The 27857-nt window shown below is 38.6% G+C and overlaps 1 protein-coding gene across 22 annotated transcripts in view; it reads left to right on the top strand.

Moving 5' to 3' along the window:
• MYCBP2 (MYC binding protein 2) overlaps window positions 1-27857 on the top strand; it is a 232347-nt gene that overhangs the window by 7909 nt on the left and 196581 nt on the right. For 16 of the 22 annotated variants that reach the window (XM_061630039.1, XM_061630037.1, XM_061630046.1 and 13 more), the window contains exons 2-12: window positions 13186-13261; window positions 16325-16540; window positions 16662-16815; window positions 18723-18919; window positions 20435-20677; window positions 20858-20929; window positions 22060-22156; window positions 24791-24864; window positions 25868-25888; window positions 26784-26922; window positions 27449-27525. In XM_061630039.1, coding sequence (XP_061486023.1) covers window positions 13186-13261; window positions 16325-16540; window positions 16662-16815; window positions 18723-18919; window positions 20435-20677; window positions 20858-20929; window positions 22060-22156; window positions 24791-24864; window positions 25868-25888; window positions 26784-26922; window positions 27449-27525 — 1366 coding nt within the window. The remainder of the gene's footprint in view (window positions 1-13185; window positions 13262-16324; window positions 16541-16661; window positions 16816-18722; window positions 18920-20434; window positions 20678-20857; window positions 20930-22059; window positions 22157-24790; window positions 24865-25867; window positions 25889-26783; window positions 26923-27448; window positions 27526-27857) is intronic. The other 6 variants (XM_061630057.1, XM_061630056.1, XM_061630059.1 and 3 more) reach the window with 1 other exon arrangement.

The following is a 27857-nucleotide window of genomic DNA, read 5'->3' as shown; positions in this document are numbered from 1 at the left end:
AACCCAGGACTTAATTTCTCTTTCCACTCCAGCCAGCACTCACAGGGAAGACTAGTTTCTAGACTGAAGTGTTCTTTCAGGCCTAGCCCTTGTTATACTTCTCATTGGTCTGATGAATGTTCAGCTGTGACGAGGACTTCTTTCTAAGCAGAAACTTCACTATCCTGAAGACTCTACCTTCCTAGCTGCCTGCTTGCTGAAGCCCCTCTCTTGTCTTAAGCACATCTCTTTTGAAGCCTGCTTGTATTGTCCATTCTCCCTTTCTGTCTTCCTCTGATGCCTTTGTCTATAGTCCTGTCTATATATTCTACTGGCTAGGAACATATTGCTATCTTCTAGGACCCCCTTCTATTGGCTTTTATTCAGGACCAAAAGGAGTTCTTTTAGAGCAGCCTTCCCCAAGCTATTGGCCTTCAGATAGTTTGGATTCCAGTTCCTGTTAGCCAAAGCCTGCCTGGCCAGTGGTCACAGATGGCATTGTAGAGAAAAACATCTGGAGGGCATGAGTTTGGGGAAGGCTGTTTTAGAGTGGTGTTCTGAGAGCCAGTCATTAATGCCCCTAATCACTATAATACTCAGGACATTAATTTTCAGTATGATCGCCAAAGGTGTTTCTCTTCTCAGCAACTGTATCCAAGGCTCCTGTTAGCAGTCACCCCCCATTGTAACATTTGCAGAGGTCTGAGGCCTAATCAGATAACACTTTTACCTCCTATTTCATTCCAAGTTAAGGTATTTAACCATAGTACAAAAATATAACCATTTGTAACTCTATATACCTGTCTTTCAACATTAAATAATAATAAATGGTGTCTTCACATTAACAAAAACAGTAAGTATGTTTATTATACAGTACAATTTCATTCACTAAGTATGCATAATATATTTCATATTCATAAATTATGAAAATAAGATTCCATTTGATAAGAAATGTTTATATATATTTCAGTTCTCTCATTTTTTAAAAAGAGGCTGAACTTTGTTTGCCCATGGCTTCACCATGTTTGGAAATTTTACATTTCTGTGGAGGACACATAATGTTGAATGATACTTTAATGATTTTTAAAAAATGTATTAAATGTTAGGGGGGACATGTGATGGTGGACATCTGCCGTTGGAGTGGACTTCACCTGGCATGGTGAGACTTCCTCTTCTTAGCTCCCTGCTGTGCAGCCTCCAAATCTGTTCTAGAAAGTGGGGGGACCCCTCTGGAGCAGACTTGGAGATGGCAGGGGGAGCAGAGAAAGTCTGTCATGGTAGCAGAAGTACTCTTATGCAATACTGAATGTCACATAAGGCTATTTGCTAGATTTCCATAAGGAGCTTTTAACTTAGTTGCTTTCACACTGAATGCATTGAATTGCGGATTGCATTTACCAGACCATTGCTAATTATAAAGGTAAAGGTGTCCCCGCACTCATAGTGCGAGTCGTTTCCGACTCTTAGGGTAACGTCTTGCGACGTTTACTAGGCAAACCACATATATCGGGTGGGATTGCCAGTTCCTTCCCTGGCCTTTCTTTACCCCCCAGCATATGCCGGGTACTCATTTTACCGACCACGGATGGATGGAAGGCTGAGTGGACCTCGACCCCTTTTACCGGAGATTCGACTTCCTCCTTCCGTTGGAATTGAACTCTGGCCGTGAGCAGAGCTTTGGCTGCGTTACCGCCGCTTACCACTCTGCGCCACGGAGGGTCTATTTATTAACAGATTAACAAGTCGATCCTAAGCATATTTACTTGGGAGCAAGTTGTGCCAAGTTCAGAAACACTTACTAACTTAAGTTGCAATCCAATACATCTACTCAGGAGTAAGGTCCATTGGGTTCAGTGGGACTTACTCCCAGGTAAATGTGTATTGGGTTGCAGCCTAAGTAACTGAACTTTGGATTGCAGCCATAATGATAAGAACGTTGTTTAAATATAACTGTTGTATTTAACTGTCTGTTTATTGTTATTGGGGAAACCCGCAACAGCGGGATTTGAGAAAGTCTTTGGGACTGGATTCTTAGACTTAATGTACACAGGTACTATTTTGATTAGTTTATATGTTGTATCCATTTATAACATCTCACAAATATAATGGAGTATGAGACTGGAAGTATAGCTAATGCTATACTTGCCAAAAGCCCCTCTAAAACTAAGTGGGGGAAAGCATATACTTGCTGATTCAGTGGTGACAGCCGTAACTTGAGCTATGCTGGTCTTAGGGGTTTTTCTTCTTCTTTTTTAGTCAACAGTTTTTCCTAGATTAATTCAAGAGTTTGAGATACGTATTTTCCCTTTATAATCTTAGACTTCTAATTGTTGGTTCATAAGGCCTACTTTAAAATTGCATGGTTGTACCAAATTGTCTTTTATTTCTTTTGTAAACAGAGAGACTACATTCTTAAACCAAACAGGAGGCTGACGTTATGACTTCTGGTACTGAATGAAGTGAAATATAAGACAGAACTTGCTTTGCTTATATTACCATTAGCTATTTAATAAGAAAACCAAAATCCATTTGTGTTACATCAAAATGGAATTGTCTCTGAATAGTTCTGTTCTTTTTGTTCATCTTTTTGTTTTGTTCATCTGCATGATTTATCGTTGATGACACAAGCAAAATGACATTTCTTCATGCTGACAGTTTCTAGGGAAGGTGATAGACTCATTTGTTTCTATCTCCATCTCTTGATCATTGTAAAGAACTACTGATTTGTACTTCTTGTTGTTATGTGCCTCCAAGTCAGTTATGACTTATGGCGACCCTATGAATCAGTGACCTCCAAGAGCATCTGTCATGAACCACCCTGTTCAGATCTTGTAAGTTCAGGTCTGTGGCTTCCTTTATGGAATCAATCCATCTCTTATTTGGCCTTCCCCAGCATTATTGTCTTTTCTAGTGAATCATGTCTTCTCATGATGTGTCCGAAGTATGATAACCTCAGTTTCATCATTTTAGCTTCTAGTGATAGTTCTGGTTTAATTTGTTCTAACACCCAATTATTTGTCTTTTTCACAGTCCATGCTATGCGCAAAGCTCTCCTCCAACACCACATTTCAAAGGAGTTGATTTTTCTCTTATCCGCTTTTTTCACTGTCCAACTTTCACATCCATACATAGAGATCGGAAATACCATGGTCTGAATGATCCTGACTTTGGTGTTTAGTGATACATCTTTGCATTTGAGGACCTTTTCTAGTTCACAGCTGCCCTCCCCAGTCCTAGCTGCCTTCTGATTTCTTGACTATTTTATCCATTTTGGTTAATGACTGTGCCGAGGTATTGATAATCTTTGACAAGTTCAGTGTCCTCATTGTCAACTGTAAAGTTACATAAATCTTCTGTTGTCATTACTTTAGTCTTTTTGACGTTCAGCTGTAGTCCTTCTTTTGTGCTTTCCTCTTTAACTTTTATCAGCATTTGTTTCAAATCATTACTGGTTTCTGCTAGTAGTATGGTATCATCTGCATATCTTATTGATATTTCTCCCTCCAATTTTCACACCTCCTTCATCTTGGTCCAATCCTGCTTTCCGTATGATATGTTCTGCATATAGATTAAATAAATAGGGTGATAAAATACACCCCAGTCTCACACCCTTTCCGATGGGTAACCAGTCAGTTTCTCCATATTCTGTCCTTACAGTAGCCTCTTGTCCAGAGTATAGCTTGCGCATCAGGACAATAGATGCTGTGGCACCCCCATTTCTTTTAAAGCATTCCATAATTATGGAATTATGTCTTTGACGAGGTGCGCCTGGCGCCATCACTGTTATCCTTTCGGCGCCGGGTCAAGACTTTCCTTTTCTCCCAGGCATTTTAGCATGTGTTTTCATATTGTTTTAAATGTTTAAATTGTGTTTTAAATTGTTTTTAGAAGATGTGTTTTAAATTTGTATATGTGTTTTTAGTGTTTTTAGGTACTGTAAACCGCCCAGAGAGCTTCAGCTATGCGGCGGTATATAAATAAATAAATAAATAGTTTTTCATGATCTACACAGTCCAAGGCTTTGCTGTAATCTATAAAGCACAGGGTGATCTTCTTCTGAAATTCCTTGGTCCGTTCCATTATCCAACGTACGTTTGCGATGTGATCTCTGGTGCCTCTTCCCTTTCTAAATCCAGCTTGGACATCTGGCATTTCTTGCTCCATATATGGTAAGAACCTTTGTTGTAGAATCTTGAGCATTACTTTACTTGCATGGGATATTAAGGCAATAGTTTGATAATTACTGGATTTCCTGGGATCCCCTTTCTTTGGAATTGGGATGTATATGGAACTCTTCCAGTCTGTGGGCCATTGTTCAGTTTTCCATATTTCTTGACAGATTTTAGTCAAAATTTGGACAGATTCAGTCTCAGTAGCTTGTAGCAACTGTATTGGTATGCCATCTATTCCTGGTGATTTATTTCTTCCAAGTATTTTAAGAGCAGCTTTCACCTCGCATTCTAAAATTTCTGGTTCTTCATCATACGGTTCCTCTGTGAATGAATCTGTCATCCTGTCATCTCTTTTATAGTGTTCTTCAGTGTATTGCTTCCATCTTCCTTTTATTTCATCTCGGTCATTCAGTGTGCTTCCCTGTTGATTATTCAACATCCCTACTCTTGGTTTAAATTTCCCTTTCATTTCTCTGTTTTGGAATAGGGCTCTTGTTCTACCTTTTTGTTGTCCTTTTCTATTTCTATACAGTAACTATTGTAATAGTTCTCTTTGTCCCTATGTACTAGTCGCTGTATTGTTGCATTCAGGGTTCTGGCTGTGTTTCTATCTCCTTTTGCTTTTGCTTTCCTTCTCTCTTTATCTTAAGAGTTTCTTCAGTCATCCATTGAGGTCTTTCTCTCTTTTTAACTAGAGGTATTGTCTTTTTGCATTCTTCCCTGATAATTCTCTGACTTCATTCCATAGTTCTTCTGGTTCTCTGTCAATTAAGTTGAAAGCCTCAAACCTGTTCCTTATTTGATCTTTATATGATTCTGGGATGTTATTTAAATTGTATTTTGGCATTATGATTGCTTTGTTGGTCTTCTTTGGCTTTACTCTGATTTTCAATGCAACCAGTTCATGATCTGTACTGCAGTCTGCTCCTGGTCTTTTTGCAGAAAGTATGGTACTTCTTCATCTTCTGCTACCAATTATATAATCAATTTGATTCCTATATTGACCATCTGGTGATGTCCACGTGTACAGTCGTCTTTTCAGTTGCTCAAAAAATGTGTTTGCAAGAAACGAATTATTGGCTTCACAGAATTCAGTAAGTCTTTCTCCTGCTTCGTTTCTGTCACCTAAGCCTCATTTCCCCACAGTTCCTAATTCTTCTCTGTTCCCTACTTTTGCATTCCAGTCCCCCATAATTATCAGCACATCTTGTTTTGGTGTGTGATCAATTTCTTCCTGTACTTCTGCGTAAAATATCTCCAATTCCTCTTCTGCGTTTGCTGTCAGAGCATAGACTTGGATGACGGTTATGTTGAAAGGTTTCCCATTTAATCTCATTGATATAACTCGCTCAGACCTTGCGTTGTAGCTCCTAATTGCTCTTGCTACATCACTACTCACTATTAAAGCAACTCCATTTCTTCTTAATTTCTCATTTCCTGCATAAAATATTTTGTAGTTGCCTGATTGAAAGTGTCCCATTCCCGCCCATTTTAGTTTGCTCACACCAAGTATTGTAATGTTGATGCGTTCCATTTCTTGCTTGACAGTTTCTAACTTTCCCTGGTTCATGCTTCTCACATTCCATGTTGCTATTGTGTGTGTCGTACAACTCCGGATTCTCCTTTTGCATCTGTGCGCATCAGCCTCTGGGCTTCCTTTCGGCTTTGACCCAGCTGCGTCATTAGTCACAGCGCTACTTGTACTTATCCTTTGTTCTTCCCCAGTAGCTCGGTGAGTGCCTTCTGACCTGGGGGTCTCATCTTCCAGCACTATCTGGTGTTGCATTTTGGATACTCTGTTCATAGGGTTTTCGTGGTAAGAGTTATTCAGAGGTGGTTTACCATTGCCTTCCTCTGAGTTTGGATGCATCTTAGTCTGGTGTCTCAGCCTTGACCATTCCGTCCTGGGTGCCCCTGCTAGGAGTCTGGCCTCTTGGTCTAGACTCCTGACGGCATTGCTCTTAGCTTCTTCAGCACTCTGAAACCCCCTCACCACATTAAGGTGTGCATCCTAGAGGATTTTGTGTGATCTAAATCAGTCTTCCCCAACTTAGTGCCCTCCAGATATTTAGGGCCACAACTCACATGAAGCCAGCCAACATGTTCCAGGGCATTCTGGATGGAGATGGTGGGACTGCTCCATCTGGAGACTGCCAGGTTGGGGAAGGCTGGTATAAATAATTTAATGAGCATGTCCCAAGTTTATTGTTATCTTGTTGGTACTTTAAAACACATTACAGTCCTTGTCCACATCTCTTTCTTACAGTAATTACATGAAATAGGTCAGTAGTCGTTTAAAAGTAATGATCTCATATATGTACACACTTTTGCCCAAATATGCACATACTTTGAAGTTCTGCAGCGCTTGAAACAAGTTCACTCTGGTCAACCTAACTGTTGGGTCCTTCATGCATTCCCTTAAAACAGTTCTGCTGTTTTCTAAATTATGTTACCATGTCTTCAAGGTAGATAAGCTTGCTTTTGTTTTTAGCAATGGGACATCTTGAAACAATGGGGAAATTTGCCTGAGGAATGTTGGCTATATTTCCAATATAAGGAATATTGTGTGTACTTCAATACTGTTTTGTTTTTGAACATGGTTCTTCTGATTTGTGATTGGGTTGCATTTATTATCTCAGCCTACTACCCTTTCCCTGGCAACTAGCTGTCAGGTACTGTTTCTACTTATTGTGGAAAGATTGTCCACATTCATCCACATCTTTCAGGATTATGTAGTTGCATCACTATAGGACACATTGGGGTGAAATTCCATCATGCATGTATGGCTTATTAATTTATTTATTATACTTGTTGCCTCATTCACAAGCCTCTAGGGCCTAGGCAATGTACAATGCTTATCTCCAGCATTTTCTAAATGCTAGGAATCCAAGTGATCATAAAGTAAACTTATGTACATTCACAGGCATCATGGAGAAGTTTAGCCGTATTGCAGCAAAAACAACAGTCTTGTTTTGGGTTGACATTTACTTATGTAATTAAATTTATATGCTACCCTTCCTCCCAGAAGGATCCCAGGATGCCCAAGGCGATAAAACACTAAAAATATCTATAAAGCATCTTTAAAAACATCTTTAAAAACAGTTCCAACACAGATGCAGACTGGGATAAGGTCTCTACTTGAAAGGAAGGATGAGCAAATTACTTTGGATGATGTTTAACAATTTAAACTTGTTTTTCTGTAACTTCTAAATGTACCCAGTGATATTTCTTCATCTCATAGGAACATAGGAAGCTGTTTTATAATGAATCAGACCACTGGTCCATCTAGCTCAGTATTACCTACACTGACTGGTAGCAGTTCTCCCACGTTTCAGGCAGGGTATCTCCCAGCCCTATCTGGAGATGCTGAGGATTGGACTTGGGACCTTCGATATGCAAGGCAGTTGCTCTACCACTGAGCTATAGATCTTCCTCATATCAGTAGATCCCAAAATTCCTCCCCACCACCACCACCACTTGAAAATTGCTGCGGGTCTTGGCGGACCACTTAATGCTTTTTTCCCCTGTATAGCAATTGTAATGTGCTGTGCCAGATACTAACGTTTAAAAAAAAAAATTATATAGAATTCAAATTTTAATAAAACAGGAAATAAAAAGAAGCAATAAAATACGATTAAAATCAGTATGATTATTTTAATGCAATGGATGTTCGTGTTGTGTTAAACAAAGTTCTTCAGTGCTAAGTGTAAAATTTATCAGCTCGAGTCTTAGGTCAGATTCAGCATTCATCCTGCTTCTGCCCATGTTTTCACTCTCCACTCCTTTCAAGTGCCCCTTGTCAGTCTCTTCCCCTGTCTTGCTGCCAGCCACAGCTTTACTCCTGTGAGGAAGGCAGAGTCTCCTGCCCTGTCACTTCTGGTCCATCATGCTTATCTTCTGGGCAGACCACAAGGCTCTAAGAATGATGGAGCGCCACTGTGTCTGCCATTCATTCCGTCTCCATCTCCCCCACCCCCACCCGTCTACACATACATGTAGCTACACCATTCTGTTTTTAGAGGTCTATCCAAAATTTTGTTTAAATGAGTAGATTGGTAGCAGTGCAAAACCAGTTGTCCATGAGCTTTGTCCATGATTAACATCTTTCAGCTCAGGGGGCTTCCTTGACCAACAACTTGCAACCTGCTTGTAAGTGGTGGGTCATCTCTTTAGGTTATCAGTTGGGGAAGGTACAGGGGTTGGGGTGCCCCCTCCTGACTGTTTTTAGGCAGGGAGTTGACTACTTGGTTCCTGAGGGAAGAACAGGAAATGGGGGAGGAGGAGCCCCTGGGGTGAGAGGCTATGGTGGCTGGGGCATATGGGCTACCAGGCCCTTGAGAGAGAGTGCCAGGTGGCTCAGGGAATCCAGTGGTTTGGGAGAGATTTTATTGCGCTGTGGTGACCCAATTTAACATCTGATTGACACTTAAATATGGCATTTTAGCACTTTTTTCTTGAGGTCTATGCTTCTTCCTTTATAACAGCCTTTCTAAGTCAGATATTTTCCACTACAACTCCCATCATCCCTGACCATTGGCCATGCTGGCTGGTGCTGTTGAGAATTGGAATCCAAAATATGGAGAGTGCCTGGTTGGGGAGGGCTTATATATATATATTGGAATTGGAATCCAAAATATGGAGAGCACCTGGTTGGAGAGGGCTGATATATATCAGCCCTCTCCAACCAGGCGCATTCCATATTTTGGATTCCAATTGGATTCAATATATATCATCCCTCTCCAACCAGACGCTCTCCATATTTTGGATTCCAATATATCAGCCCTCTCCAACCAGGCGCTCTCCATATTTTGGATTCCAATTCCAATATATATATATAGTATGGGGACCCTAGTTAATTAAAAAAATAGAGGCATGAAAGTAAAATGTTTTAATGACAAATTGTAGTGAACGAAATTACTCAAGGCACAGAAGTATGCATATATGATGAGGGAAAGGAAAAAAGAAGAATGTGTTTATACGTGGTTAAAATTCCACTGGGAAGGTAATCTGAAACAGAGTATATATAAAGTGGGGTCAGGGATGAAAAGACAGTATCTGCTACCTTGAGTGTGTGGATACTCACATGAGGGTGCTAGCAGAGTATGATCTCCCCCTTTTGTGACTGCCAAAATGGAGTTATTTTCTCAGATGCTTGAGTGGCGTCTCTTCTACATAGGCTGGGTTTAGGACACATCTTCTTGCTTCTCATGGTCATGGAACCCAATTACCTTTTTGTTAATGGTTTAATGTGAGTGATGGGTTCTGCTTGATAAAAGCTGATCTGGAGAGGATTTGAGGGAGTTACACATCAGCGTTTCCCAAGGTTTTAGGACTCATATCACAGTTTTTCTTACGTTAAAATTGGCAACAGCTTCAGTGACTTAAGTGCATATGCAGTTATGTGTAGAAGTATCTCACAGCAGGTTATGAATTCTGCATAGCAAAAAGTAAATGTGGGAAAAATATGTTATAGGGACTTCTTTTTCTGCTGCCTTAGGACTCAGATGTGAGCAGAGGAGATACTGCATTATCCTTGTTGTCTTCCATGTAAACCTTTTCCTGAACTCACATGGGTGATTGTGAAATCCTCTTCTGCCCACGTACCACTTGTTGCTTCCCAATGTTATCATCTCACTACTCTTCTGATCTCCCTGATTAATCATGATCAGCTGATGATTCATCAGGTACCTCCATAGCTGTGCACGCCTTGTATCCCCACATGCCCTGGTTCCTCCAAAAGTTTTGTGAGAAGTCATAATGTATCTGCAGCTCTACAGTCTTACACAGATGCTCCTTAATAGTGATGACAACACTGCGGGAGAGTAAAACATCACTTCTTGTACATTAGCTAGTAGCAGAACACTATTCTGATCCGGATAGATCTTTCAGCAGCCTTTGACACCATTGACTGTGCTGTTTGTTATGTAACTGTGGAATGTTGCAGGGTCTTGCAGGCATTCCTGGAAAAGACATCACAAAGGGGAGTAATGGATAGGAGTACAAGGTTTAATTGGTAGATTGATCAACTCTTGTTTCTTTTATGAGATACTTCTATTTTACTATCCTTGAGAGCTTGTGCTGAAGACCAGTTTTTTTTAATTCACAGAGCCAATCAATAAATAAACAGTGGGGCAAAAGAAGTTACAGACTGCTTTTCCCACTAACAATGAGTGGTAGTTTTTGTTTCTATTTCAAAAAGGCACTTAATTGAGATTAAATGAATTCGTATACTAAAATTTTTATCACTGTGTTAAAAGATATATACTTAAAGTCAACATTCTTATTATTTGTGGTCAGTCTTTGTAATTGATTATTCTTCATGATGGTCTTTGCTGTGAGGTCCTGCAGAAATTTGTAGAGAGAGTGTGTGTATAAGCTCCTGAGATTCTGTAGAGACGGTGCAACAAGAAACTACTGTGAGACCTTCATTTGTTATCTATCTATTGCTGTATTTGTAGTGATTCCAGGCTCTAGAATAAGATTCAGATCATAAAATGATCAGTATGAAAAAATGATTTTCGAATGGCAGCTTTTCTACATGGAAAATTGTTTTTTCTTTTTCAAATACGCCAATTAACTTTTATGTGTTCTATATCCATTATGCAAGGGATTATACATGAAGAACTATTGCTATTGGAATGGGACATATAGCAAGTTGGAGGTTTACTGTAAGATATCTTTTTAGTTGTTTCACCTCATTTATAATAGGATGAAGGAGTGATAAATCACTGCATCAGGTTTCCCATGAAGACTTCATACCTCAGTGTTGTGGGATTAATTTGCATGTTAAATGGACTGTTGTATTTTGATGTCTTTGTTGGAAGCGAATGTTGATAGTTGAAGACATATGATGATAGAGCTTTTGTTTCTGCTTTGGATGGAGCAATAGAATGCAATCCTATACATACTAATGTGGAAGTAAGACCTGTTTTTTTTTTTTTTTTTCAATAATTTTTATTCAGATTTTCATAAAACATACAAGACAAAATCATAAAACATTCAAAGACAAAAAACAAAATCAAAAATAGTTAAACAAAAAGAAAAAAAGAAAAGAAGAAAAAAAAAACAAAAATAAAAAATAAAGAGTAAAATATTGACTTCCCATTTGTCAAAGATCAAATCAGTTATAAGTCTATAATATATAGCAATCCTGTCTCTTAAGTCATATTATAAAATCACTTTCCTCCAGTAGTTATCTTACTTAATCATCAAATCTCATAAACATTACTTTATTCTTTCCACAAAAAGTCAAAGAGAGGTTTCAATTCTTTAAGAAATATATCTATCAATTTTTTTTTTCCAGATAAGCATATCGATTAATCCATCTCATTACTAATTATGATAATCTTATTGTCATAACCATAGTCAAAATAAACATTTCAATTAATCCATCACATCAGAATCTGTTAGGTTCAGTAATTTCAGTAGCCATTGTTCTATTATCTCTATTAGTTCCATTTTCCATCTTCCATCTTCAGTAGTCTTGTTAAGTCCAGTAATTTCAATATCCAATCTTCCATTATCAGTATTCCATAATAATCTTGCTGTCAAAGCCATAGTCATATAATAAGAGTCTGATGGGAATTACCTCTATCCCAAATATTTTCTTGCCATCCATTCTGAATAAGTTGCTGAAATACTGCTGTAAAATCATATCTCTGTTCTTTTTTTCAAAATACACTGGGTCATCTCTTAAAAGTTTTTCCATTGTCACATGGCTGCAGTTAATTCCATAGATTTTCTCTATATTGGGCTCCATCACATCATTCCAGTCCAGAAGATAATCCATGCCATTGATAACTTTATCTCTAGAATCTTCATTAATTTCTTCAGAGATAACATTGAGTTCCAAACAATAGATTTTATTTCTAAAGTCCATAGACTCCAAATCTTGTTCCTGTTCCACGTTTGTTCCAATCTCCGGGATCTCCTCTCTCACAGGGACCCCTATTCCAGTCTCCAGGGTCTCCTCTCTCACAGGGACCCCTATTCCAATCTCCGGGGTCTCCTCTCTCACAGGGACCCCTTCCAGGGTCACCTCTCTCACAGGGACCCTTATATCTTTAATCTCCTGCTTCATTTTACTCAATTCAATTTTCGTTATCTCAATCTCATTCATTATTCTCTGAAACATAGTTATTTCCAGATTCTCAGCCACTTTCTTAATTGCCATTTTAAAAGAAAAATATAGGAAAACCACTTCTTATTTCAGCAACAATTGGGTTAATACTCCAAACTTGGTGACATCACAGTATAAACAGAGCAGACAGCCTTATCTCTCCAATAGTTAAGTAAACAAAATGCAGTTCCCAGGATCGAAGCAATTAATGGCAATCGTCAAGAAACAGATTCGTCAAAATAAAATAGACCAAAAAGAGAGTAGTCTCAAAACAGTATAATATTTTTCAAAATAAAAATCTGGAATAGAAATCCCTCTTCTGTGTGTATCTTTAGAATGCAAATCCAGGACAGCTTTTTGCAACAAAAACAGAGATAAGCTATTAATTAGTGCGTAGCAGAGAGAAGTTACGGCTCCCCAGTGAGATGTCAAAAACCGATCAATCTGGCAAATCTCTTTTAAACAGCAACAATTTAAGTCAAGTAAAAGAAAAATATAGAAAGAAGGGTGCTTGCCTGTTAGTGCGTTCTCTCTTAGAAGATAAGGTGAACGTTCGCTTTATCAGATAGAGCTTGCTGTTGAAAATCCGTCCCACCTTCGTCGGCTGGACCTCGTCCCATAAATTAATGAGATCTGGTCGTCCCAACAAAAATAGGCTTTGAGGTTAATCTCTTCGTTTCTCCCTACCCGGGAGAAGTTTAATCAGTCAAAAAAAAAAGAAAAAACTGACTGATATATCTGAATAAGCTTCTTTTGAGGCAGGAGCCCGTCTCAAAAGCAGGCACAGGCTAAGTCACCCTTCCCGGAAGTCCGGAAGTAAGACCTGTTGAGACCAGTGGGACGTTTCTGATAATTGGATTGAACTGTAAACCTCATTTACTGGCATAGTATGAAATGTTTATTTTTTTAATCCAGGTGTAAAAAACTTTTAAGCAAGAAGAAGCTAAAACGAAAGCAGAAGGGCAAATTGAAGATCAGAACACGGAACAAGGTAAAACATATTCTGATCATATTGTATTTTAATACTTTAGCTATGATTAAAAGACTGCAAATTAGAGCAACACTTTAATTCAGAGAAAATACTATCTGCTTTAATTGTATAGGTAGGAGAAACCAAAGAAGTTCAGTATAGTTCACTTTGGGGGCATGTTTAAGTTCTAATCCATTTGAATAGGATTCCTGTGAAAGGGGTTGTACTCTATGTAGCTTTCTGTTCTTTGGTCTTACTGTTCAGTTTTTATTACTGACTCTATTTTATTTGGATTTTTATTTTGCTCTGTGCTGTCTGCAGCCTGTTTTAGAATGTACAGCAATCCTAAAGTGTTGTGCAAAGAAATCAGACAGGCATGGCCCCTACTAAGTTTCAGATGCCATGTTAAAATGGTTTTATTTCAGGAGGCCTTGCAGTATGAATGCTCTTCTAATGTTTCTATTTCTGCTGTTTTAATCTATCCTTTACATTTTGTATATTTTGTGTGTTACTTTTAGTAAGCTGCTTTGAGACACGTAGTAGAAAGCAGGGTATAAATTCCTTAAATAAATAAAAGAATGTAATCAAAATTCACAAAATCCCGCAGGATTAAACATCTACTGTAACAACTTCTCTCCAGTTTTGGTCACTAGAACCAGCTCAAGTAGAAAGTCCTTGCAATTGTGTCTCAACAGTGTTAGTTAGACATAAAATAGGCTTGTATCCAAAGTGTGGCTTATGGTGTTTGCTTGCTTACAAGGGTGTAAACTTCTCAACTTCCAGCTGTAGCAACTCATAACTTCTCAAACAGCTGCCCCCAGGTTATGGAACCCTCCAGAGTGGAACCCAGGAGGCACAAAGAACTGCCCCCAGAAGGAAATATCACACTCCTCCTGCATGTGCTTTCTCTACAAGCATGTTGGATCCTGGCCACAGTGAGAAGATTGCATGTGTAGTCTACTTAGCTTTAATCTATACTATTGCTTTCACTTCAGAAGTGGGAAATGTTTAGGCACACATCCCTTTGAGCTAGAATGTGATTTTAGAAAAAAGATGTATTGACCAACCCTATCACAGAAAATAGAGGGAGGTAACTTTTACTGACTTTCCCTTCAGTCTTCTTCAGAGGGTTGGACCCTGCAGAACAGCATAGGAGGTGATATGAGGGACTGCAGGAGGGAGGGGGAATTGGTAAGGGCCCTTCCTCCCATTCTGCTGTTAGAAGCCTCCACTGGGTCAGAGTATCTTCCATCAGCAGAGGGACTTTACTGGACACAACACATTGACAAATTATAATTATGTGGTATTATAATAATGTCTTAAAATGAATAAATCTGTCTTTCCAGAAGAATTAAGATTTTGATTGGGACCATTTCTGGATTATAAGCCTTAGTGATAGAAAGCTTTTTACCAAGTCTACCTGCATTTGAAGTATTGGATATGTTCCCAACTGCAGATGCTTGATCTGTTGGAGAGTTGAATGGTTTTGATTTTATGATTGATTGATTGCATGGTCAGGATCTATCTGATCACAATATGCTGCTGAAAAATATGCAAGCTCAGACTTTGGAAAGCCTAAAGAAAGAGGGTTCATAATTTGGGGACAGAAACCAAGGACTGCTCTCTCCATGATATCATGGAATGAAATTAGCAGATACAGTGTATAAAGGTTGCATTAACTGATCTTAAAAAACTGGATGGAATTTGGGAGGAAGTGTCTTCAAAGTCCAAACTTCTTAGGACTTTTAACAATTTTTTATCAGCTCCACTGCAAACATTTGAATGCAACAACCATCACTCATGGCTTTGTAACTTTAATATTAGTCTATTCTAATACACTCTTGATTTGTTTGAAAGTTTAGCTAGTAGAGTACAGCAACAACTCTCTGGAGATGGAGGATAGACAGCAAATTACACCAGTGCTCCTGCAGTATTGTCTTTTGTGCACAACTGAAGGTGACAATGTGAATCTAAATTTCTTGCCATCACTGCCAGTTGTGTTGGAGTGTAGTGATAAATGCAAAGGTAACCCAACATTGAAAACTTGAGTGAGTTTTGTAAGTGGGGCATAAAGATGATTTAACATAAATTCCATAGCCTTCCCTACTTCTGAAAACCTTATCCCTAAATTAAAATTGAGTAGCTTTTTCTGCTACTTAAAAGCTTTGCTGTCCTGTTTCATCACTGTGCATGTTTTTCCATCTTTGGCTGAAAAGGTATCTGGAAAGTCTTACTATTTTGACCATGGCTTGTCATAATCCTGTTTACTATCTCTGTCGTTAAGACTTATATGTATCCTGAGAGAGATTTTCAATAAATCTTACCAGTGAAGCATGCATTTATTGTTGCATGACTGTACTATGCATACTTGCATGCTTTTAGGGCATTGCCCCCTCCCCCTAGGTAGTACTGAAACTGGGGGGGAAGCAGGCCTTGTACAGCAGTGGTTCTTAACCTTGTTTTGGTCACGAACCCATAGCTGTGGCAAATATAGTTGCCAAATAATGTGTGAAGTGTCTCATAGTTTCAAGAGAATGTCTCTTTGCCAGTTGTACACTCTACGACAGGAAAAGGGGATAGCGTGGGCTGCAATAGCAGGTGGGCATCTTTCATGCCCTTAATTAAAAGCTGCTACAGCTGTTTGACACAAGTCTTTTTGGTGCCATGCCCCTGGAGAAATCAGCTGTGAAATCTGCTTAATGAGTGAACTCATACTGTGCTATGGCTTGGCATTCTTGCATTAGTTAATTTATAAGTGATTCCTGCAAGGAGGCTAAATTAAAAAAAAGACCTCTTAATTGTGGTTTGTCTCATGCTTCCACCAAGTGAAGATATATTGCAGTAATATTTGATTAAAAATATCCCCTTTACATCCTTGATTTTTGTACACCCATGAGTGTTGTGATTGTTCTCCGTTTTAAAATGGATCATCCATGTTCTCTCCTTTTTCCTTTTCTTTGAGTAAAAAAGATAACTACGCACTCCTTAAGCAAAAGTTAAGACTTGTCAGAAGAATGTGGTTTTGATGAATGCCCCTCTAATGTAACATGAAGATTTTGCTGAACTACCTCTTCTTTTTATCAGAGTGAAAATCTGGATAGTATGGTAACCATACCTGACATCAAGCTTCACAGCAACCCTTCAGCTTTCAATGTCTACTGCAATGTGCGGCATTGTGTTCTGGAATGGCAAAAAAGGGAGAGCTCTGTAGCTTTGGCTTCAAAAAATATGGTGCAGAGCGGTGATTCAGATAGTGATGAAGAGGAGGAGGCTAAAGAGCCCCCTATCAAGCTCCCAAAGGCAAGTAATCCTGCTGATCGTGTCTAGCTCCTATGTTATGGGTGTGATACTCTTTGAAATAGTCTGTAGTACAGAACGAAAAACATATTTCTATAATGGAATTTACTGTGTTGTATTTTAGATAATTGAAGTTGGACTATGTGAAGTGTTTGAACTTATCAAGGAGACAAGGTTTTCTCATCCATCTCTCTGCCTGAGAAGTCTGCAGGCCCTTCTTAATGTGCTTCAAGGCCAGCAGCCAGAAGGTCTCCAGTCAGAACCTCCTGAAGTTTTAGGTAATGTTTCCTGCAATTGAAATTCTATTTTTTTCAAGCAAAACAGAAACAGGCAAATATAATTTTTTAAAACCACAAATTATGGGACGGTATTTGGCATCTGATAGCAAATGTTTATATAGCTGTTTTGCTTAAAAGTTTTTTTACCCTGTCTTTCCTTAAAATGCTCAAGTCTGCTTACAACACAGTACAAACAGTAAAAGAAAAGAAAAGAAAAACAAGTAAGAGTAGCAGCAAGAGACAACAGGTAAAATGATTCAGAAATGTATGAGGAGATTACAATAGGAATATAGTCCTCCTTGATTGTGAATATCTCCAGAGTTCTCTGCTGACAATCATATTGAGTTTGGTCTCTTAAGATTCCCCCGTTCTTTGCAGTGAAAATAGGTAACATAAGAGTAATTTGATAGATACTGATTTGTAGCATTGCTAATTATATGGAGTATAAAAAATTAATATGCAAACTTATGAGTAACCACTTTTTAAGATAATTCAGCAACTACATTAAAAATTGATTCACTTTACCACATATACTGTATACCAATAGACCAGTATGGTCTTCATGACATTAACTATTATTTTTAAAAGTATTTTAAGAAATGGCATGTGTGTGTCCGCGTGCATGCGCATGCATGCACACACACGGGATGTATGTAGCAGGAGAGAACTTGCTGCCCAGCTGGTTCAAAAGAAGAGTATTTGAACCAGTTTGCACCACATCACCCACATGGAGATCACTGGATATTGCTTCTGGGATGCATCCAGAAAAGTCATTGTGTTCAGCAGAATAACTTCTGCTTACACAACAGAACTTCCCCTCCCTCTCTTCTTTCATATCCTTTATGCAGTTACTGGTTTTAAATGTTGTATTTGTATGAATTGTATTTGTGTACATTTCATTGCTGTAAGTTCCGTTGAGACTCTGCTGTGGAAAGCAATGAATAAATAATACAATACGAATATCCGTTGAGCACTCTCCAGATTTTGGGTTGTGAACAATTAAGGAACAGTGTGCTACTATTGAAATTTAGGGTTCTTTCCAATGCTACATGGATACCTATTTGCTTCTTAATAATTTCAGTGAGCAGTGTTAATTTTTTTTAAGGAGGTTTCAGTAATACTTCCAGGGCACATCAGCAAGATTGTTGCCAGTTTGCCTTGTTGCTATTTCACTTCTCCAGCAAAGCTACTATCTTGCAATGCATTAGTATTTATTTATGAATCATCCTTCCTCCGAATGAGCACAGGGTGATGTACAAAAAAAATACAAACAGTAAAAACATAACACTAAAAAAAATATTAATAACTCATTCAAGTATTGCTGAGGATCTCATTATCAAACCAAAGGGTCTGGGAAGAAATAAGTACCTTAAATTAACATCTGAACACCAAAAGTGAGAGTGAGAAATGTACCTCTAATGGAAGATCATTCCAGAGTCAGAGCCCCACCACACAGAAGGCCCTTCTACATGTTTCTTTCTCCTGAAATGTAATAGAGATCATATGCAGAGCCTCCACCTGGCTGATCTTAAGGATCAAGTTGGCTGGTAATGGAGGAAGTGTTCCTGCAGATATTTGGGTCCCAAGCTGTTTAGGGCTTTATAAATCATTTTTACAATAATAGAGCCCAGTAGCACACAGCCAGTGCAGAATTTTTAAGATCATCCCCTTTTGCTGCCCCAGATACCAACCTAGTAGCTGCATTCCACATTAGCTGCAGCCTCCGAACCATTTTCATCGATAGCCCCACATAAAGTATGTGGCAATAATTCAAATGCAAGGTTACAAGAGCATGGGCTACTGATAGGTTATCATAATGACAGTACTTCTTGAATCTGTAGTGGTTGATATTTGTGGTGCCTTAACAGCGCCTACTTTGTGTAAGTGAATTTTTGTTTTATCTTTAGAGTCTCTGTTCCAGCTTCTTCTAGAAATTACTGTTCGGAGTACTGGAATGAATGACAGTACTGGTCAGTCTTTGACAGCACTTTCATGTGCTTGCCTCTTCAGTCTTGTAGCTGCATGGGGAGAAACTGGAAGAACGCTTCAGGCAATCTCTGCTATCCTTACCAACAACGGGAGCCATGCTTGTCAAACTATCCAGGTGCTTTATCAAAATTTGGATTATTGTCCTGGCTCAGTGCATTCATCTGTATCTGGCTCTAATCTCAAGAAGTCACTTGGTGTTTTCCAAACCAGAGATAGGCAACTTGTGTGTGAAGATTGCATTAGAAATATAGTGACACAAAAGGCCATAGATAGTACTGTATATCGAGTCCATTTCTGACTATATTTTGTCATTTTCATGAATTCACGACATGCCGAACAATTGATAGGTATTTGGCATCCTATTCTGAAACAATTTGGAGTGAAATACCTGACTTAAATCTTTAGAAACTCTGGTATATCGATTTAGAAATCCTGAATTAAAATGCATTGCACTGGATCCAGAGAAAAACATGAAAAGTTCCAAGTGTTCAAGGGACCTTTGTACTTCTGTTTTTTGAAAAGCAAACCTCTTTTGAAACTGAGAAAAGTTTGAACAGCAGGTTAAGGAATGGCATGGGGTCTGCCAAAGGGAAAAAGTGACAAATTGGGCATTCCTAAAGCAGCTCTTTGGATCCCAGCCATAATAAACATGGGCTTGTGGCTTCTTTGGTTGACATCACTGTTTCAGTTTTTTTCTTCTGAATACCCAAATTCTTGAGATTCGAAGAGCAGCTTTAGACATGACAAGAAATGCCTACTAGTAGATGTTTTGGGCTTTTTCTGTTACATCCAAAGGAGAAATTGTGTAAGGGAGATAGGCATACTGTAGGCTCATCTGAAGCTTGTGCCTGTCTCCCCTGCGTTCATTTAGTTTGGACAATTTTTCCTGCCTTCAACATTTTGAAACCTTGTTCTGAAGGCAGTGTACAAAGGCTAAAATAAATTAATGTAGCTAAAATGTACAACTAGTAGGAAGCAGAATAAAACAAAAAACTATTTTTTAAGTAGCTGACCTTCCTTGATCCTAAGCATAATTAACAAGAACTGAATTACCTTAAACTAAGTGGAACTTCTGAGTAAAACATATTGAAGATCTGAATGCAAATAAATTTATGAAAGGGAAAAATAACAGTAGTGTGTCTTATGGGTTGCATCCAGAGAAGAGTGAGCAGAACGCCACTTGCGTAATGGGGCTTTCCTGGCTTCACGCCACCCACCTTCCCCCGAGCCACTGAGGTCCCCTCTGGAATGGGGCATGGGGGGATGCAGCAGGACAGGGAAATCAGAAGAATTTGGTGGGACCACCTTCCATAAATGGAAGTGCTCACACAAGGTACCTTTGAATCCAAGCTATGGTTAGTTCTGGTTAAAGACTGGTGTTTATAGCAGAAAAATAATATACATTTGCAGTACATAATACTGACTAATTCAAGTTGTCAATTAAAACAACTTTTTCTTGCACTAGGCAAATTACTTTTACAGCAAGGAATTTTGGAGTGGAATGTACTATCATTAATGCTATATCAGTTGGTAACAACTTTCAGGTAATAGTATTGTGTTTTTCATTTTTAGGATTGGTGATTTAAAGCTTCTGATAACTGACAGCTGTGTGTCTTTTGCTCCCATATAGGTGCCAACTATCTTGAATTCCCTCCAGAGGAGTGTACAGGCTGTTTTGGTGGGCAAAATACAAATCCAAGATTGGTTTAGCAATGGGATTAAGAAAGCAGCCCTCATGCACAAGTGGTCATTGAAGGAAATTTCTGTAGATGAAGATGACCAGTGTCTCCTTCAGAGTGATGGTTACTTTTTGTATTTATTGTGCAAAGACGGACTATACAAAATCGGCTCTGGGTACAGTGGAACAGTCAGGGTAATTTGCATTTTGAGCTTGGTCTCTTACAAAATTTTATAGTTCTGTTTTTAAAATAAGTAATCATTCATGAAGATGTATTGGACAAAGAATTGTCCTGCTTTTTAATTTTGCTTGTTTTAACCAATGGTTTATAAATGACCATTTCAACAATTGTATAACAATTTTATTACATTGCAGGGTCATATATACAATTCTACATCTCGCATCAAAAATAGAAGGGAGAAGAAGTCTTGGCTGGGTTATGCTCAGGTATGAGAAATATCGAAAGCAAATCCAAGAAATTAATTTTAAATCTAACAGCTGTAATGTAGGTTAATTTGGGCAAAACATTGTGGAATTCATTATAAATCCATTGGTGTGAATGGTTTTGAGCTATAAATCTAAAATGTAAAATATAACTTAAAAAAAACATAAATGGTGGCTTACAGAAAATAGGGCTACATTAAGTTCAAGATACTTAAAAGAATTGTGAAGGGCTTGAGAAGGGACAAAGACTATCTGATAATTCACTTTTAAAAAGGCCACAGAGGATATGTAAACACAGACAGCTTCCATGAGGTGGTTTGGCTCCACACTTGTCTGAAGAGATTTGGGTGGCAAAATGTACTTTTCCTACTTTGTTCTTTATCTTTGAGGTAGCATAGTGAAAGGATGTGTGATATGGCACTAGATGTCTAGCATACTGCGTGTAGAGAGTTGCCACAGAAAGCAATCTTGAACTCAACCCCCCCATAACTTCACTTAAAGATCCTTTCTCTTGTCCACTTATGTCTGTTGTCTGTATTGCATCCTCGAGTGATAAAAAGCTGTTTGATCATGAGGGAACAGTGGAAGATGAGATCTGTAGGCGAAGCGGTTTACTAATAATGCTTTTGATAATTGCTGGATTTTTTTTCAGTGAGCTCCTCACAGCTATTATGTGTGGGGATAGATTTCTACTGCAATATGAATGGTCACTTAGCATATTTCCCCCCCAAAATTCTTGTGATTATTATCTGTTCTGGGAATAACTCATTGTAAGGCTGATAGACATATAGATATACTCAGACATGTTCTATTTACCTTCATGTTGCTTCATATGGCATTGAACTGCTAACATAATTATGTCATCTTGTCCATATAGAGTGTTGGCTGACACCATGTGACTCATATGATCACTGAATGTTTTTGAGATTGCTTTGCAATTTGTTTGACGTTTAAGTAGTCAATCTGTTAAAGGTGGTATATGGTCATGTGTGAGTGCGCGTGCGCTCCTCCCTAAAAAAAATTAAGATGGTTTCAAAACAGGTAAACCAGGAAAAGGTGAAATGGTGTTTGTTTATGTTACTGTAAACGCAGTTCTGACACTTTAATTGCAGTCATTCATTATATTTTTACAGGGTTATTTGTTATATAGAGATGTGAACAATCATAGCATGACAGCCATAAGAATCAATCCTGAATCTTTGGAGCAAGATGGTACAGTAACATTGCCAGGTATGGAAATGCAGATTGGCTCTTAGGGACCATTAAGACTGCTTATGATACTGTGTTGTACATGACTTTGGTTTGCTTTGTTTTTGTCTTGTAATGTTCAGTTTGTTTACTGCTTTAGAAAATACTAGTAAACAAACAGACCTCTTATGATAAAGTGTCTTATTCTGGAGAAAGGATATGATATATTTAATTTTCATGATACATTTAGAAATAGCCAGGCCAGAGAATGTCTCTTGATTGATGACTAACTTAATATGGCATATTAGAGCATATATTTTAAATGAGCATTAGCATTTAACAGTCACAGGTATATATAATTTCATTTACTGGCTTTCCTCACTGAAAAGAAAAAGAAATATCAAACCCCATGTATCGGCTTTCTACAAATTCTGTTTTCCAAAACTCTTTCTCAAAGTATAAGTGTTGATGAAATGCTACACTTGCTGCTACAAGCTGTACTGTGCTGTAAAACAGCTGAGAGCTCTGCAGTCAACTTGTAGAGTAACAGTAACACCTGGAAACTCAAGAAATAACTGACAGTGGGGCAGCAGCATGGATAGAATGAGGTCTGTGCTTATGCATGAGTGTTGTGGCAATGCTGTTTTTCAGGGCTCTTTGAAGATCAAAGCTACTGTGTCCCAACCTGGATTCAGAAAGCCAAGTAGCTTCTGCACATGTTGACTCTGCAGAGCACAGAACTGAATATTGTTTTGTTAGGGTTTTTAAAATGACTCTTTGTTCACTTCTACAGGTGATTGTGGCTTATGCTGTAGCCATTTGCAGAGAGCCTTTCTTAATAATGACTGAGCTGTTGGAGACCTTGCCCTCATGAATATGTATTTGATCTCCCCAAAGGCAGGGTAGTTTTTTCCCTTCTTTTCAAACAGTGCTGGCTGGAAGTGTTTCACCTGTTCAACCTTTAAAATTGATTTCAGTTTTGAGGAGTAATTGTATTTCATCTAGCTAGTTACAGTCACAAGGATGGGGGTCTGATATTTCTTGTGTTCTGGTTTAAGCTGTAGAGAACCACCTTGAGAATCAGTTTTTGAGCTCCACAGTGCTCACTCCTGGATGGAACAGGCATCAGGATATGTGCTGGGAGAGGAAGATACTGCCCACAGTGCCTCTGCAGAGCTCTTGGCAGCAGCAAACATGTGGTGTTCAGCCACAGCCTATTTTTGGTTTGTGGTAAAAGCTGGAAGGTTCTGGCACAAACTTGAATGAGATTTTGAAGGTTGTGAGGGGTTATAGATTTGTACCATCTGGCATACTCTGGCAGAGGGGACAGGGCTAGTGGGATACTGTGGACTGGTCAGTGAGATGGTGACATTGTTATTTATTATATATATATATATGACCCCATCAGTGTCCATGTTCAAGATATGCAAAAATACATGTCAGGGCTCTGAGAAACTTAAAATATCAATTTGGTAGTGAGGGTGACAAAGAAATGGATAGAGTAACAAATGAGAAATGCAAGCAATTGCTGCCACATATATGTGGGCTTCATTTCATTTTGGAAACTATGGGTGGTATCCAACTAACTCATTCTGTCAGCACAAGGATTTCTTTTTGCACGACGAAGCTTCCCCCCTCTCCCTATGCCCTGGCAAATCTGTTCTGGAGAGTTGGGTGAACCCCCAGAACAGATTTAGGGGGCATACGGGGGGGAGTTCCATTGTGCAAGAGGAAATCCTTGTGCTGACAGAACGAGTTAGTTGGATATAGTCCTATGGGATTATACAATAGTTATGGGATTGGTGAGTTTTGTAGAAGGACAAAAGGGGAGGAAAGGGGAGAGGAGAGAGAAAATTAGTATCATGTTGGTGTTTTGATAGACAGCTTTAAGGCTTAATGGGTGGGCAGCAGATTAAAAGAGAGGGATGTCTTTTGGCTGAGGAATATGCTTGGCCTTGAATCAGATGATTGCCTATCTGGCTCCAGCATGGGAGTCAAATAGCGGGAAGTAGTGCAGTGAAGCAGCACAGGCGTAGCAGCCCCTTGAGTCCAGGAAGGCGGCCTGACAGTCTGTGCTGCTGACCCAAGAAAGTGTATAGTAGTGTCCACTGTGCCTAGAACTCTCTTCCAACAGCCCCAAAGCTTATTACTAAGATAGACCCTCAGTGAGTGGTTGTGGCGGGAGGCTACAGTATGCGGTCTTGGTATAAGAAGAGTTAAACAGCTGTTTTCCTGGGGCTATTAACTATATGATCTTAAATTTAAATTACCAATATATTAGTTTAGCAATAGTTAATGTGCCAGTTTTGACTAGCATGAAATTGTCAGTAAATATTAAGTACTTTGCTTCAGTGATAAGTAGATTTTCTTTGTAGTTGCAGTGTTTATTATCTAAACATGCAATAAATCAATAGTTTTATCTTGATCCAGATTTGGTGTGCTAATATATTATTTTGAATCCTGAGCAACTTCTTTCATTACACAGCAATAAAACAGTTAAGATGCTACAAAACTTTTTATTGTGTTTGGTGCAATGGGAGCAAGACTACTTGGGAAAGCTTCTATATATTTCATTTCTGTATAGAGCTTTAGTTAGTCATGCTTATGAATCATTTATGGAACTTTGGAGGGTAAAGTATTTAATGTGAATTAATATAGCATAGTTGTTCTACACAGATTGCCAGACTGAAGGGCAGAACATCCTTTTCACTGATGGAGAGTATATTAATCAGATAGCAGCTTCTAGAGATGTAAGTACGGCACCTCTTCTGATTTTTGTTTTCAGGGATTTTTTTTTTACATTTTATTTCATGCAAAAGAGGATAATATCTACATGTTGCTACAAGCACCTGCTTTTGTACTGGGGAATGGATACATACATCTGCTTCATTGCTATCAAGATTTCTATAGGTTTATTCTGAATGCAAATTCTGGGAGATTTTAGTAGCTGCTGTGCCATTGTTTGATTATCTGTGAAATTAATTGGTGCTGTTGGCCACCATCACATAGATTCCCAGACCTCCTCCCTTGTGCTTCATAAGCACAGCCGCATTCCCAAACAGATTATGGAGGCCAGTTAAGTGGGAAAGGAGTTGAACAGAGAAGTTGTGATGGTCAACTTGTGCTGAAGGCAGCCAGTTGGATCACAGATATTTGTGAAAGGACTGACTCACCATGGTGGAGTAGGTGGACCTTATTCTGATTCAGCAGGTCTGTTTGTATGACAGAGGGACAAAGCAGTTGTTTACAGACCTACCCATAAATGCTTATTTTCAACGCTAGCATGAGATGGTGGTGGGAATCTGGTAATTTCTGATTATTGTCTTCCTGGACCTATGTGGCCTTGCAAAGTTCTCTCTCTTTCTGAGGCCATTAAGTGAAATCAGGGATAGGGAAGTAGACCCACCCTGCTTGGGCCAACTTTGACAGGTGAGCAGGATCACCCAACATCATAATGATGTCAGGTGATTGACATCTGTCAAAGTTCAAAGCAGGTTGTTGTAGTCACTGATCTACTAGCAGCTTCATGGGGATGGCTTGCAGGGTGAAGTGCTTGAACTCCATCTCTCCCTTATGCCCCAATCCCTATCCAAAGTCCACTTTTAGGAAAGAAAAAGATGTTGAGAGACCTAAACATAGATCTCTGGCATCATTTCTAGTATTGCCTTTAAAATGTTTTGTTGTGCATCCAAAATGACAAATGAAGCCCAATATTTTGGTTGATACTTTTGACACCAATTCACTTGTTTGCAGGGAGACAGTTGGCCTGGGAAGGTAGGTCAAAAGCATGTAAAAGACCCTAACATTTTTGATAGCATTTTAGTACATGTTAGCAGAATGCTTGTGTGCTTTCCATAGGATTCAGACAAGGGCAAGTGTTAAGATATGCTAGATATCAAGCAAAAGTGAGATTCCCCATTTTACTAACAAATAAGCTAACATGCCTTGTTATCTTACTAAATTCTTAGGAAATGTTGCAGGAAACTCCCAGTTCTTGTTAAATTTCCTGAACACTGAGGTGCCAAATGTAACTGATACTTAAAGAACTGGAAGTATTTTGTCATTTAAAAAGGAACTTAATATGTTCTCAGATTGCTGTACCTTAAAACTGGTTGTTCCTTTTAGCACCCTTCAGTTGTTTCTTTTCTTAATATGCAAATATTTAACAATATTTTGTGCATGTAAAAATTGAAAGGGTTAGATGTGCACATGGTTTATTATATCTTGTGTGAGATAAACTTTCATTTGGCCGTTGGGAGGTAAGAATGTGCCAATAATATGAAAGTGCTATAGGTTATGGACTAACATTTGAGCAGTGTGCTATTTTACTTGTTGCGCTTACACCTTTATTCAAATTAATTTGCATCTTACCCTGTATATAATTTAATGAGAAAGTTGCTGAAGTTTCACAGTGCAGTTTGTGAAGGGGAAATTTATTTATTTATTTATTACATTTATACCCCGCCTTTCTTTTCATGATTGAAAACCAAGGCGGCTTACATATGGTTCCCAGGCGGTCTCCCATCCAGGCACTGACCAGACCTGTCCTCACTTAGCTTCACCAGGGAGCTGGCCTTATGTGCCTTCAGACCATAGCCTACCTTTACCCTAACTTTCTGCATTAGTAAATATTTAAAATTGTTAAAACTATTATTTTTATTTGTTGTAGGATGGCTTTGTTGTTCGAATATTTGCAACAAGTACTGAGCCAGTGCTACAGCAAGAACTGCAGCTTAAGCTTGCCAGAAAATGCTTACATGCATGTGGTATCTCATTATTTGATCTGGAGAAAGACTTGCACATTATCAGTAAGGAATCATTTTTCTATTTCCTCTTCATGGTTAAGAAATTGTAGAAAGCAAAATTGTTGAATTCAACATTAAAAAAAACATTCAAAAATGAAACTAGTTTAAAACTGAGAAAAAGGGTGATAGGTTTTCATTGGTATGATGCACTTCCATACGTTCACAAATCATATTTTCCTTCTGTGGGGCAGGAGTACCAATGTTTCCATAATCCTCCATTCGTCGTCAGTTGTTTTTTCTAAGCAGCCAATTATTTTTCTCCTCCATTTAATAGCCTATTAATTTCAGGTATATTTGTTTATGACCACAATCTGATGAGTACATTTTGATATTCCAGTATTTTCTACCCCACAGTTATGGCTGTAATGTTAATTTGAAAATACACAATACTTTGTGTAAGTTATTTGTACTTGAACATTTGAATGGGTGCCCTGCCAACTATGCAAAATTGGGCCTGTGACATGTTTGAACTTGACATTGAAACACCTATGAAAATCATTGATAGCTAATTGCAGCTTTGTGCTTCCAGGTACAGGGTTTGATGAGGAGTCAGCTGTTCTTGGTGCAGGAAGAGAATTTGCACTAATGAAAACAGCTAGTGGAAAGGTATTGGAAACACTCTTCTGTGGATAACCAGCTATATAATTGTTTCCCTTTGGCTTTGCAGTAGTACTGTTTGGGAGCTATGCATAATTTTATCTGTGGGCCAAACTGTATGTGATGCTGAATTAATTGTGAATAGCTTTTCTTCAGTATTTTCTTTTACTAAATCCAGCCATTGAAGTTTCAGTTGCAGAGGAAGGCTAGCAAAGGGGAGGGGTTATTTTTTAGCAGGAAAAAGTATCAGAGGAGTAAACAACCACAGACAGAATGCAGCCTCCACAACTGAATTTTCTAAGAAAAAACAGTGACTTGGCATCTAGTGTTGGTTTGTGGCC

The sequence above is a fragment of the Rhineura floridana genome, chromosome 5 (assembly GCF_030035675.1).
Source record: "Rhineura floridana isolate rRhiFlo1 chromosome 5, rRhiFlo1.hap2, whole genome shotgun sequence".
NCBI classification, from domain to species: Eukaryota; Metazoa; Chordata; class Lepidosauria; order Squamata; family Rhineuridae; genus Rhineura; species Rhineura floridana.
Note: the sequence above shows the minus strand (reverse complement) of the source record. Positions and strands in the feature narration are given on the sequence as shown.